The sequence below is a fragment of the Trachemys scripta genome, chromosome 1 (assembly GCF_013100865.1).
Source record: "Trachemys scripta elegans isolate TJP31775 chromosome 1, CAS_Tse_1.0, whole genome shotgun sequence".
Classification (NCBI taxonomy): Eukaryota; Metazoa; Chordata; order Testudines; family Emydidae; genus Trachemys; species Trachemys scripta.
In genome coordinates, this window is record NC_048298.1 from 71,819,602 (window position 1) to 71,833,834 (window position 14,233).

At 36.0% G+C, this 14,233-nt stretch overlaps 1 protein-coding gene across 7 annotated transcripts in view; it reads right to left on the minus strand.

Annotated features, from left to right (window-relative positions):
• The window catches only part of PPFIA2 (PTPRF interacting protein alpha 2), a 634,690-nt gene that overhangs the window by 346,845 nt on the left and 273,612 nt on the right, over positions 1 to 14,233 (minus strand). For 5 of the 7 annotated variants that reach the window (XM_034772198.1, XM_034772222.1, XM_034772215.1 and 2 more), the window contains exon 3: positions 8,259 to 8,321. The exons of the other annotated variants lie outside the window; for them this stretch is intronic. In XM_034772198.1, the coding sequence (XP_034628089.1) occupies positions 8,259 to 8,321 (63 nt within the window). The remainder of the gene's footprint in view (positions 1 to 8,258; positions 8,322 to 14,233) is intronic. 7 annotated transcript variants of the gene reach the window in all.

Consider the following 14,233-nt stretch of genomic DNA (forward strand, 5'->3'; position numbering starts at 1 on the left):
ACCAGAAAAAAGGGAAAACAACTAAGCTGGGATAAAGAGAATTGTGTATATTTGTTAATGATATGTACTGTGCTGACCTTGCAGAGGTTTTAAAGAAGTTGTGAGCAATGACCTTCATACAATTACATATCCCTTCCCAGAGAAAAATACAGAAGTACTTTGTCCTCTGAACCAAGACAAAATATTTTGCTGAAATGCAGTTGAAAAGCCCACTAAAGAGAGTAGTGACAGGCCAAACCGCCATGAATAACAAAGCAGCTTTTAGTACATTATTTTTTTCTAGTTCCTTTACCTTCAGACAGCTTTCTTAATGCCAGTTAGAATGAACCCATCAGATGTTATTTTATTTATGTACAGTATAGTTCACTATCACTCTAACTATCACATACACCCTCATCTATTTCCTAGCAAAACTTAGAACTCCAAGTCCTTCAAAATAGTTTGAAAATAAATTTAAATACATTTTGGCTCAAGTCCTGCTCACTTTATTCAGATGAGCAACCTCACAGAAGTCAGTGGGAGCTGCAGGATTTGGCCCAGAAAAAGAAAATCAAGGAAACATGGGTATTAAATTATAAATCTTAATCAAGGAAAACCAAGTACCATCATATCTGGAGATGTTAGAATTTTGCCAAACCAATTCTCTCTCTCATATTATAATCTTCCTAAAGGATCTCAAACAGTTTCACAAACACCATACAGTACAATTAAGATTACCTATGGGACAGAAAATGGCAGCTAAGTGTTTTAAAGGACACAAGGGAAGTTTTGCTCAAGAACATATGAGCAATTTGCTACTTTATTACACAATTGTTATATGGACTATATGTCCAAAGGAATAAGATGGACTTCACTGCTTACTACTAAATGTATCTAAGGATGAAGAGCTGACCTACTACTGGTATGTGAACCTGTATTTCCAGCCCCGTTGTAAAATGTGAGGTTTACAATACATTGCTGAGGAAATCCCTCTAGGTAAAACAAACGTGGATAATCTGTTATCCATTATTCTTGATAGTTTTCATAATTTCATTTCAAGCTGCTGTTCTTATAAAATATATTTTGAAGAAAATGAGTTGTTTTTATTTGAAAAACAACAACAACAGTGAACTGGAATGAGTTATCAAAATTCCCACTAAGCAAAGAAATATGGCAATTATGAATATGGTTTGGAATACTTGTCACCCATTTCACCATAAACAAATCTGCAATTTATATAATAGTTTATGATTTTTGTGATTTAAAAAAGAAGTTGCTTTTTTACAGGAAGACACCAAAAATTAATACTTTGTACCTATATAGCATTTTTTATTTGACAATATCAAAGAACTACAAAAATGAGTATTAATATCCCTATTTGCAAAGGCTCAAGGACACACAGCAGATTCATGACAGAGTCTGAAATAGGACCTAAATCACTGACTCTCAGCCTGTTCTGACTACTAGATCACTCTACTATCCTAGCATCTGAACAACTATATATACCGGTAAATGCTAGTTTGTAGAATAGAGTTTTCAGTCTCAACGCATTGTATATTTACCATTATTAATTTAAAACACATACATTTAGCCAAGCATGCCAAAACTCTTCAACTATACAAAGTATATATGTATTTATTGCTAGGAAGAGTTGCTATACACAGTTCAAAAGTTGTTGTCTCCTAACTCACAGGAGGATGAACTTCTGTGATCACTTCACCCATCACAGAAGTTCATCCTCCTGTGGGTCAGGAGACAACTTTTGAACTGTGTACAGCAACTCTTCCCAGCAATTCAGGGTGGAAAGAATGCTGTATGCAAATGAAACTAGAGAGGAATTTTAGGTAGGCAAAATGTAATGACTCAATTGGGCTTTAGCCAAACAGACAGGCCAGCACATTATTATGGCAAAAATAAATGAATGAGGCCTTGGTTTTTCCTTTCAGATGAAAGACAGTGTAACAACATTTATCCCACTTTGGTAGATGGTCAATACTGATTGAGGGGGAGTGTACAAGTTATAAGTAGCATTTTATTATTTATAATATCAATTTGTTGATTCAACTTCTCTGATGTAAAATTATTTACAACAATTAAAAAGAGAACAGTAACTCTGTGTGAGATAAAAGGTAAATTGGGGTCTGTAATGGAAGACAGTGAAGATGCATACTTCAAAGACCAATTGCATAAAAACTAGATTTTACCTTTTGTGCATGTAATGTTGGTAACTTCACTGTGATATTAAACATAATTCTGAGCACCTGAAGTGCGAACAGATGGCAATTTTCCTTTATGATTTTCGGTTTTATGTTAAGTTTTGCATGTATTGCTGTCATTTAGGTCAATGTACTATTACCTTTTATATTTAAAATAGCCTCTTACATTTGTTACTAGTAGCAATATAATGCTCAGGTAGTGTTGAAGATCAAAAGAGCTCTATTTACATTTTTACATTAGTAAAACTTAGTACACCTCTTCCTCAATATAACACTGTACTCGGGAACCAAAAAATCTTACCATGTTATAGGTGGAACCGCGTTATATCGAACTTGCTTTGATCCACCGGAATGCGCAGCCTGCCCCCCCCCCCCAAAGCACTGCTTTACCACATTATATCAGAATTTGTGTTATATCAGGTCACGTTATATCGGGGTAGAGGTGTACATCACATGCACCGTCTACTGTATTCAGTTTATTCTGTAAAGGTGTTTTTGTGTAGTTTGATAATACTCAACCTAGCCTATCCACATATTTTAATCGCCCTTTAATATTTTTAAATATCAAGTTGGGGTCAGAAGAGTAAACTAAAGTATACTATGGCTCTATCTTACCAAGAGTATAAGGCCTGGACAAATAGATTTAATTAATTTAATGTAATTAAAATGCTGAACTAATGTATTCTCAACTACTAAAAATTTCAAGTTTTGGAGGGCATCGTGTTGAGGAAGATGGATCACTATAGAGCAAACAAAAATATTAAAGCACTCATGCACAGTTTTCAATTCTCCTTGGAGCAAATGTCGAAACCTGTGCTTCCCACAGCATTTAGAAGAAACTAGAGAGAATTCCAGAAAAATGTCCTGTCACATGGAAAGGTGCCAGATAATTAAACTTAGGGTCAGCAACCTTAAACCAATCATTAATACTTAATTTGGAGTTCTAAATATTTCACAGTGTATGCTGGTTTGGGGTTTGGAGTTAAATACAATATAAAATGTGTTGTTTGGATACTTTTTCTTTTTTGTATATACACCGTATAAAAATTGTCACTGAAAATTTCTTCTAACCTAAGGAGACAAACAACCTATCATATGAAAGACTGTGGTGTATGGCTCATAAACAAGTTTTAAACACTGTATTTGAACAACACTGAAGTATTACACATTTCCTAATTATCAGGAGACAGGATGGTTTATGTGTTGACAACATGCATTGCAGGCTTTCCACTTCTCTAGTTTATATTCACCTCAGGTTGGTATTGATAGAAAGTAAGTACCAACTGTTAGGAAACCTTCTGTGTATGGGACAGAGATGTGCAAAGTTTTCGGTGTGGATTGAGCTGCAAAAAGTACTCAAAATTGGGGCTGGATCTGCTTTTGTAATCCCCATTATTGGTACACTACATTGACCCAAGGAGTATTACTTATCCCAAAAGATGTCCTTCCAAAACAAAAGGTCTAAGCTTTCTTTGGGGAGATCTGTGCCAGCATTAAAACCTCCTCCTTGTTCTAGACCTTGTAAACTTGAGGGACATTTAAATGTTGGTTAGGATTATTTTGTATTTGTGCATCTGTGGGCTTGTTTTGGAAATGCCAGGACTTTTTGTTAAATATAAGTTCTAGAATCTTAAGCTTCCCTGGAAGAATTTATGAAGAAATTTGAAAATATTTAGTGCAGTAAATCATCAGAAATGGATGAAATTCATCCATGAGTTCTCAAGGAAGCGTGAAATAGCAGAGATACTAACAAGGAGGAAAAAACAAACAAAAACAAAACCTGTTCCTGACTGGAAAATCATTCACACAGTGCAAATCTCCAGAAGAGAAATGCAAAGTGATCACAAGAATTACTGACCAGTAAACCTCAACTCAGTCTGAGGAAACTGACCAAGTGTGTAATTAAAGATAAACTAATAGAGAGCTTACATAAACATAACCAGAAAGCAACAAATCAACACAGGTTGTGTATCAGAGAATGTCATGCCTCATATCAACCTGCTAGATGGTTTTTGGAAAATTAATAAAATACTAGATAAAGACAAATCAACTAATATATGATAATTAACTAGGATTTCTAAAAATAAAATTTAAAATGGGGTCTGTTATAAAGATTAATATTAAAGAATATTAAAGATAAAACTAAAGATAAAAGGCAAATTAAAAACTGACTCTTTCCTAGGACAAAAAAAATTGTAGTAAATGGCTGCTCTTCATAAGTGGACAGATGTTGATAATGTGTTTCTCAAAGCTATTATTAGTTGGACGTGGACAGTTTTGGATGATATCATTTTTATCAAGTTCTTGATGACCCGGCATTGTGGCAGGAATTGGTTAGCATGATGTTTAATCTCTCTTATGGCCCAAGAAGTTCCAGGTGCTAAGGCTATTGAGCCCTGATACGTATCAGAGGACGAGTGTGCAGTTTTGTCCATAGGCGTATCATCATAATTTAAGTGAAGAAGCATCGGATGAAGTTTTATGTTAGTTTTGGAAAGATCAGATTATAAAGATCAGTTTATCCTTTATTAACTAGGAAACAAGGGGTTTTTTGTGTTAAACTAACTGCCTAATCGCAGAGCTACAGGGAGGGAGTTAGGGAGCTCTAAATTCACTAACACACCTATAGTTGCTGAAGTGAAAACTACTAGATTCACTTCATGATTCACTTCTTGAACAGCTACAGAAAGAAATAGCTTTTATTATCTTATCTTTATATGAAATTAGATGGAAACTTCTGTGGACCCTCGGAGAATCACTTTTATAACACATCATGGAGCTAGGCTAGACCAAAAGGTAATGTGAATCACGACCATGTCAGTTTCCTACAACATAGTAAAGTATGGCTTTCAGCTAGACAATAGGTATAATATAAGCAGATATGCATCTTAATTGTCAACTGAAGTGAGATTATTTTGTATTCTAGGAATTTTTAGCTATCTGAGGTCAAGAACTGGACAAACCCCCTTCCTGATTTCCAGTAAACTATGAAATATAGAATATATTTCTTTACATGACCGTGTATCTGGTACTGGATTGATAATGTGATAGCTTTGTTCCTAGTAACTTTCCTCAAGTGAGAATTCCTTTGGAGTTCAGTGTGACCGTTCATGTGCATGAAGTTGCACAAATGTATAAGTGTTTGCAGGACCAAGCGCTAAAAGATTTATTGTGTGTTTACCAATTTTTGAGATATGAGATATTATTTTACTAAGTCTAGATAGAAGGAATCTTCCAACATTCTAAGAAGTAACTATTTGAGATAATAAATATAATATTTTTGTCTTTGGTGATTTATTTATTTATTCTGTGACACAGGAAGAGTGTCAGATCCCTAAAGGTAATTTTAGTGGGAAAAGACCATTAGAAATAAAAACAATTTTCTCTAGACTGATGTGGAGGTTACTCTGCCTTGGTTCTTTCAAGCTGGAGAAATGCTGGAATAGACTTGATTTGTATATCTTGTCATACCACAGAACCTATATAGGGTTCCTTCATTAGGTAATTTTCCCTTTATTTTGAGGTATCTGTCAAAGAGAGCAACTGTCTTTGCATTAATCCCTTTTATGGTAGCATCCAGGTTCTCTTTAAAAAGCTTATGGCACCTTGAAGAGAAGAGCCATTTAATTTAAGTTACATGCAAAATCATCTGACCAGACTTTGAACCACAGGGCATTTCCACCTACTCATTAAAGCAACATTCTAAATAGGACCATAAAGAGCATCTATAACTGGATCAGCAGTGAAAAAATGAAAGTCAGCAGCCAGAGCAATTAAGTCTACAGGAATTTTGGATTTACTGTATTTCTTTCTATAGTCAGAATCTAAAATTAGATCTTAAAGCCACTTTACAATGAGTCCAGAGGAAAGGCATGAGTGAATCATCACATTAAGAACTTGAGCTGGAAGTTTTATACCTTGTGAGAGTGCATGTATGATTATTTTCTATCCATGGGATCTTTGTTCTAAACATTAACTTTCAATACGAAAGGCTTTTTTATAGTGTTTACAGTAAAGGTAGAATCCACAATGGGTGCTAGCTCTCTTTCTTAGAGACCAGGCTTGGGAATTCTTCCTAACTTGTGAAGAGACTTCAGACGGGATTGTTAAAGCCCAGATTCTCCCAACCCTGTTGTAAGATTTATTAGTGTTATTGTGATAAGAAATACTTTGTCCTCTATTTCACCTTTGGGAAATAGTCACTAAAACTCTTCTTATTCACTGAGTTATGAGAATATTCCAATTCCTTAGACATTTGTGTATGTACAATTCTTATGTTTTAACCTCAATGTCTTCTGCGGGATTCATAAACTTCCTTTTTGTTTCTTTTTGGAGGAAAAAATTTTGCTGTCAGAGAAGACAGAAAATGGGGGCTGGGGTGAGTGTGATTTTGCCTTATCATTGAGGCCTCTCATCCTTTCTTGTGGACAAAGGATGTTATTCTAAACCCACTGAAGACAATAAAAGAACTCCTATTGCTTTCATTGGTGGAAGATTTCACTGAAAGAGTAGAAGGTTGCGGTAGGGTGATCTGTATCTTTGACTCCTTTCTGGAAGAAATATACTTTAAATCCTCCTTAGTTTTAAAGACCTCTTTATCAATTATTTTTAAGTTTAAGTTACCCTTCCTATGCTTCTTTAAAGTGATAGTACTAGCCAATGTGTATGAGTTTGAAACATTATTGTACACTGCCAAGCCTGTGGTTCAAGTCCTCCAATTCAAGGTTTATCTATAGATGACATCTGAATGATGTGAAGGTGATTACCTCCGCAAATCAGCAGATTGAACTTGTCTTGAAGGAGCTAAAGTCCAGTTGGATATGGGGAGAGGATCACCTATTTTGGAAACCAATCTTGCATTGTACATCCATGGCATCTTCTCCCACTCCTCCTGACTAAACTCTACATGGATATTTCATACACTGAAATGGTCTTTAGCCTCATCACATAAAACTGTAACTAGAATTCAAGAAAGTAGTTCCTAATCAAGCAGTGTTTTCTCTGGCCCATTGAAATAGATGCCCAGGAATACATACTGGTGACCCAAATAGCTAGAAGCAGTATACCAATCAGTTTCATCCATTACAAAAAACTGGAAACTTCTATGTTCCTTGAAAAACAGAAAGTTTCTGTGTTAAACTAGGTTTGGGGTTTCTGTTTGTTTGTTTGTTTTTTGAAAGATTGGGGTGGCTCAGTATCCCCTGTGCGGTTTCATCTTGACAATATCAAAAATAGTAATAAGAATCATTTGATACTTAATTAGCAGTATGGTCTAACTATATCATACTTACCTAGATTACATTTTATGCAATAATAAGTCTTGAATTTCAGGATCAACAGTCTCTTCCCCCACAAAAAAATGGGATCTTTATCAAGAGAAGTAATGCTCAAGATACAAGTTATTCAATACATAATGTAGAACAGAGAGCCAAAGTCTGCCCTTAGAATATGGGCTGAATTCCCACTAATGTTCTGGGTATCAGAGGACAGGCTTTGGGCTACTGTGTTCCCACTTGTGGAACAGGCTTATTGCAAAAGATAAATTAGCTATTATACTACAAGTGAACCAACAGTTTCTTTTTAACAAAAATATAGGTTTCTTATTCTATCCTTCCATCACTAGTGCCTCCTCCCTCGCCTTCATTTTAAGTCACACAATACAGAAAAAATAAAGTTTCCTTCCAAATTTAGTATGAGATATCTTTAAAGTCCAATACAGACCAATGTAAAGTAGAATAAATGTGCCCTCATCTTACTTTTCTCATTTTGCTTATTGCTATTTTGCTGATTTCAACTGACAGGAGCATTCAGATGGGAGAGAAGCAAGGTAAACTTGGAATAAGCTGTGAATATATCAACCTAGTCTTTATTTAGCTGAGCTGTCAAATCATATAGGAAAAAATGACAGTAATTCATCATTTTGATCGGCTGAAACCTCCACTTGTAGTATAATATGTGGTGACCCTGAGATACATGAGATTCTTGTGGATGGCAAAATATCAAATTCATATAATGAGGTTTTGCATTGAAATTACACAAAAATCCAAGATATGTGGAACATACATTAGGGCAGGATATGGTCCTTTGAATGTTATTCTCAATGCTCGTACCAGCAGCAACCGTCATCTGAAAAAGGGGGCAACAGAGAGTCCACTCAATTGAATAGAATTTTTTGAAGTGTTACAGTATATTCAAATTATACCACGCTAAACAGATTAATATTTTAAATTTTCATTCATACAAGATGACCTAATGCAACGTTCATTTGGTTCAACCCAAACTTGCAAAAAAATCGAAAGTATTGTTACATACAGTGTGAAAATCATGGCTGGCTAAAAGCAGTCTTGTGATGAGTCAGCAAGTTCCTATTGTTTACCTCCATAGAAATGAATGTAGAAGTCTGAAGCAGTGTCAAAAGTTAATTATGGAGGTGCCAGTCACAGATCTATGGTTAAGTATAAGTTGAGCTTTCCACTTAAAGCAGGAATTCAACCTCTGTTATATCTGACTACAGGATATCCTCCCCCAGATTAAAACACATCCTCTGACTTTAGAGATTTTTTCTGACAAATCGGAGGTAAAAATTAATTAATTTTACCATTAAGAAATTTAGCATTCTATCTCACCCCTTTCTGTTGCCTTGAATGATCTTAATAATGGAGTCTTTAACTTCCTATATAGTTAAAACTCATTGAAATCTCATGCATAGTCTATATATGAAGAATATCTTTAGAATTAAGGGTCATTTTGTGACTATTTTTCATAACGGTATGTTTCTTTTTCAGCAGTAGTTGATACATAAAATATTTTTCTTAAGAGAAACTCTGAATGGCAATCTGACTGGCTGACATTCCTTCAGACCTTAATACATACATCAGAGGAAACAAATAGCTTGTGTTTTAAAATTTCTGGTTTCATCAGTACTGAATGTTAATTTAAAAAGAAACAATTATACATCGAGAAAGTATGGCCATAAAGTAAAGATTTCCAAATGTTTTTGATTAAAACGTTGATAGTATATGTAACAATACACACATTATACTGATTTCATATTTGTTATGGTCAGAATTCATTGTCTCTTGAAGTAAATACTGACCTAACTTAATTAAGACAGTGTTTACCTCTCACTCTGTAAAGCTGGTGTTCGTATCAACAAAGTTAATATTTTCTTGCTACAGTATTTATCTATAGCATAAGAAGAAAGTAGGAAAGATACACCTGCACTATGTGTCAACATTAGTTTCATAACTACTTTATTATTTATGGAATGAGGAATTGAATCCATGCTTTACAATAATTTAGTCAAGTAGTAACCAGGCATATGCACAGGTTTCAATTTGTTTTGATAACATCCACAGGTTATGCTTTTATGCATCTTCACCTATTATCAAAATATTATCAATGCACTTCAAATGTGCTTTGTAATGCTTTAAAAAGACTTAAAAGATTTTTAGTTTTTTTTTATTTCTTAAAAGGATTATGCTACTGGTGGAAACAACATTTAAATCTTGGAACTCCAAACAAACAGAATCTATTCACACACACTGAAAGGACCATTGTTTACTTCTATGAAATTTCCATTCTTCAGATTCTTATTATTTATTGTTCCTTTCTAAATTGACACATTATTCCAAGAAATGTTTACAGTGCTTTGGTCAAATTTCTTTTCGTTTTTTGGTTGTTTTTTGTTTAGAAATTTACAGAATGTCTCTAGATATAGATTAGCTACATTCAACAAGCATGTTTCTGTGCATAACAAGTTCACAGTCACTTCACAGGTAATGTGTAGGTGGTTCTTCAACAAAATCACTATTCTGGAATTTTAAAAGAAAAACACAGCCTATATAATATCAGCATGGTATAGGCTTTAAATAGCAGTATCTCAAAACAAGGAAACATACAATTTAAACAATGAATGAATACTTTACATAATATCACCACTTTCAGATCTTGCTTAAAAAATTAGTCCAATTCCTATTTAAAACATGAGCATCAGTGTTTACACATAAATATCTAAAATAAAGAAACATACAATTATTGAAAATACTGAAACTGAGAGATTCTATATATATATATATTGTGTATGTATGTATTTATTCAGTTTTCTATACACTCTATATACGTGATGGTGATATCTTGTGAAAAACGTGATGGTGATATCTTGTGAAAATACACTTTTGACTGCTGCATCTGCCCTTTGGCCACTAAGCTATCACCTCTGGGATGTAGAATTCTGATAGTTCCAACCTCTGATGAGCTTCAGACACATTTGTTTTAAAGAGCCTTTGAGATTTTTTCCCCTTGTTTTTCCCCTTCCAAAATGTGGATTTTATACCCCAAAGAACATTGTGTGGGATAAGTATAGTCAAGTCTAACCTGTGGCAGATTTAAGATTTAATATCTTGGGACCCTTCAGGGATAGCATGGAAAACTTTACATAATTGAAAATAAGTGATCACTGATTTTTCAATGCTATAAGGCACTTGCTTCTATCCCTGGTAATTTCCTGGGCAGTTGGTCTCATGGTAATTAAATTGCCAAGTTTTAGGAGGAGAGAAATGAAAAACAAAATCCAATACATATTTTAAAACTCTAAAATATTTCCAATTTTTTTTGTAAAATAAGTGGAATCTATACAATGTATATTGATGTGGCATAAAGATTTTTCTGGCTATCATTTGAAATTCTATCAATGTGTTATGCAGAGTTTTAATAAGTAATACAGTCATACCAAACTCATGCTGATAAAACCTTTTATCCACATATTTAATATTATAGCAAGTACTTAGTAGTACCAATTATAGTTAATATTCACAACACTTTCTGTTACAATTGAAATCTATTACACTTTGACTCACCTCCTCAGAGAAAGCAATAAATTAATAGGCATTGCAACATGCCAAAAAAGGACAACAGGTTCAATTTGGAGAAGTGATTTCAGAGATGAAGCCTCAATGCATACAAATATTGGGACTGTCAGATTGCTAACATTAACTGTGAACCACATCCACACTAAGTTACCCAGGATCCAAACTATAAAGCTGTTTATATATCAAAACCGCAATGTGACTTGAAAGTAGACATTAATTGTAAGTTAGGGCAGACTTTACAGCACAAGTGAAAGAATTTTCATTTGTGAAAAACCCTACAATTAAACAGATGGCCATATTCTACACTTTCTGAAGTTTCTAAGGGGTCTTCTAGGTGTTGTCCCAAGTATAGCAGAGTGCAGTGCACACAACTGGTCTGAGGTAACAAATTGCATGGATGAATGCGCTTAGCATATCAGATAAGAGTGCTTTCAGACCTGCTATATAAGCGCTGGTGTAAATAAATGTCCCCGGCTAATGCTGCAATCTGGACTACCAGAAGCAGCTGAAGAGCCATCCGGTCCCTTAGGTTGCAAACTACAGAAACAATCAGCAGGATTGTTCCCTGAGTTGGTAGCTATCACTTCCACAATTTCCTCTGTTTTTTTCCACTAGACTTTTATCTGTGTTTTCATCACAGCCCTTATACCTGTTTGATACTAGGAAAGTTGAGCAACCAAACTATTTAAATCAGATGAAACACAGAGGAATATCATCACATATGTGTGGCTCTACAACCCAGCCCATTTTACCATCTCTCTACTGAAGGAGTGGTGACAGAATAGAAGCCTCTGGTCCTACTTACTGTATAAGGAGTCATACAGTAACTAATTCAAGGTCTTGTCCTAAAGGAAGGTATAGACTCATTCAAATTCAACTGCACCAATCTCTATCCACAAAAAAGGCAGTTTTCACGGTCAGTGGCATCAAAGTCTGCTGACAGTTCTAAAAGAATCAATATAGACACTTAATAGGCTAGTAGATCAATGAAACCAGTGTAGAATCTTTAATAAATCTACACTGAAAAGAGTCAAAGAAATCTGAGGACTCAGGAACTCAGAGCCTACCAATCTGTTGTTAAAATGATGATGGAATCTTGATGAAATCTCCACCAAATAGAGACCTGATGTTTCCTGATAAGGGTTTTGATAACCAAGAGAGATATAGGTACTAAATCATAGCTCATACTCCAAAGCTCCCCAAGGACCACCAATCAGTAAGTGAATCTGGTCAAAACCCAAACAGAAAGCCTCATGTTTGCTGTTTCACCCACATTTGTCATGAATCACAGATCCCAGAGACTGCTAATCCAGTTCATAGTCGATAAACTAACAGAAAACTCTTCAGAGCAAGAAACACTCCACATCCCAAAAGAGACAGACCAACTGTCTACCTTCTGGAACTGTCCCAGATGGCAGATACTTTGTAAACACTTCAGTGGAGGCCAAATCTTTGTTTTTTTTTCCTCCAACAACAGCCATAGCATAAAATTTCAAGAACTCTGTTACAGGAGGCCTGGTTCAGAAAGTGATTTTCACTGCTTCTGCTCATTCAAAATCTGAAGTGCAGTGGCATGGCCTCTATATACCACAATATTCCCATTTTAACCTTATCCCTGGACTCACACAAAAGGAAGTGATATTTCCATTATACTCATTTTTGGAACATGACCCCTACTACATTGAAGAAATGATGAAACCAGAATAGTCACACCACTAACTGAAACTGACTCAAACTCATGAAGGAATCAATCTTCAACAGGAGACATTTGGGTTAACAGAAAAGGCAAATAGATACACGCACAGGTATGGAAACAAGTCCTTGCTTTGCAGTCCCCACACACATGTTGATGTTTGGCTGACTGCCTCTTAGGGTGTGTCTATATTACAATGTAAACCCGAGTCAAGCCAGGCTTCCTAGTGCCTTCCCCAGCTGTTGCCAATCTAGCCTGTTGTTTGTGGTACAATATGGGAAAACTTGCTTGCCAACCCCCCATTTCAGGAAGTTGTTGCAGCCTGCCAACACATCCTGGGTTTTGGGTCTGCACACTCTCAGCAGCTGGAGCCAGCAACAAGGAGAAGTCACCATTTGAAGAACTTGCCTTGCTTGGACTTTCACTCTCGTTTCAGGAAACAGGTAGATCATACATGAGACATTGGTGGACATTTTGGCAGTTTTTCTGACCTCCCAAAGGTACCTGACAGAGGAGGAGGATGATAAAACAGACATGGCAGACTTGAACTGGTTGATACTGCTCATGGCTCTTGGTGTAGCCACTGATGCACCCTTCATAGACCTGAGCCTTTGGAACAGGGCTACAATCATAGACTGGTGGGATCCCATCATCATGAGGACCTGGGATGAGCGGCAGTGGCTCCAGACTTTCAAATGAAGAAAGCCACATTTCTGAAGCTTTGTGAGTAGCTTGCCCCAACCCTCCAGTATCATGACACATGCAAAAGGGCAGTCTTGCAGGTCTAGAAGTGAGTTGCTATAACCATCTAAAAGTTCGCTACCCAAGAGCCATTGTTAATCAGTTTAGTGTTGGAAAGTCAACAGTGAGTAAAGGGGTGGAGGTTTCTGAGGCAATCAGGAATGTGATTTACCTAAAGGTAGGTGGGCATAAACAATATCCCTGAAGTAACTGCTTGTTTTGAGAGACTGGTGTTTCTAAACTGCATTGGGACCATTGATGGGTCTCACATGCCCTCGTTTGCCCTCCTCAAGAAGCACGAGTGCATAAACTACAAAAGATATTACTCCACTGTAATGCAGTCCCTGGATTACAGAAGCTGATTTATGGATGCCAATGTGGGCTATGCTGAAAAAATTCAAGATGCCAGGATTTTCTGCTGATCCAGGGTCTATCTTCACCGTCAGCCAGGACACTATTCCCACCAAACGACATTGTCATAAATGGAATTATTGTCCTCACTATTATTCTAGGGGACCCCCCCATCCCTACACACACACACCTCCTTTGGTCTTGGCTTATGAAACCGTAACCTGATCTCAGAGGCCCTGGCAGAAGACATTTTAATTAAACTCTCAGTAGGTGTAGCCTCATGGTTGAATATGTGTTTGGCAGATTGAAATCCCACGGGTGCTGATACAGACACATTTGGATTTCAGTGTCATAAATACTGTCCGCATTATGGTGGCTTGCTG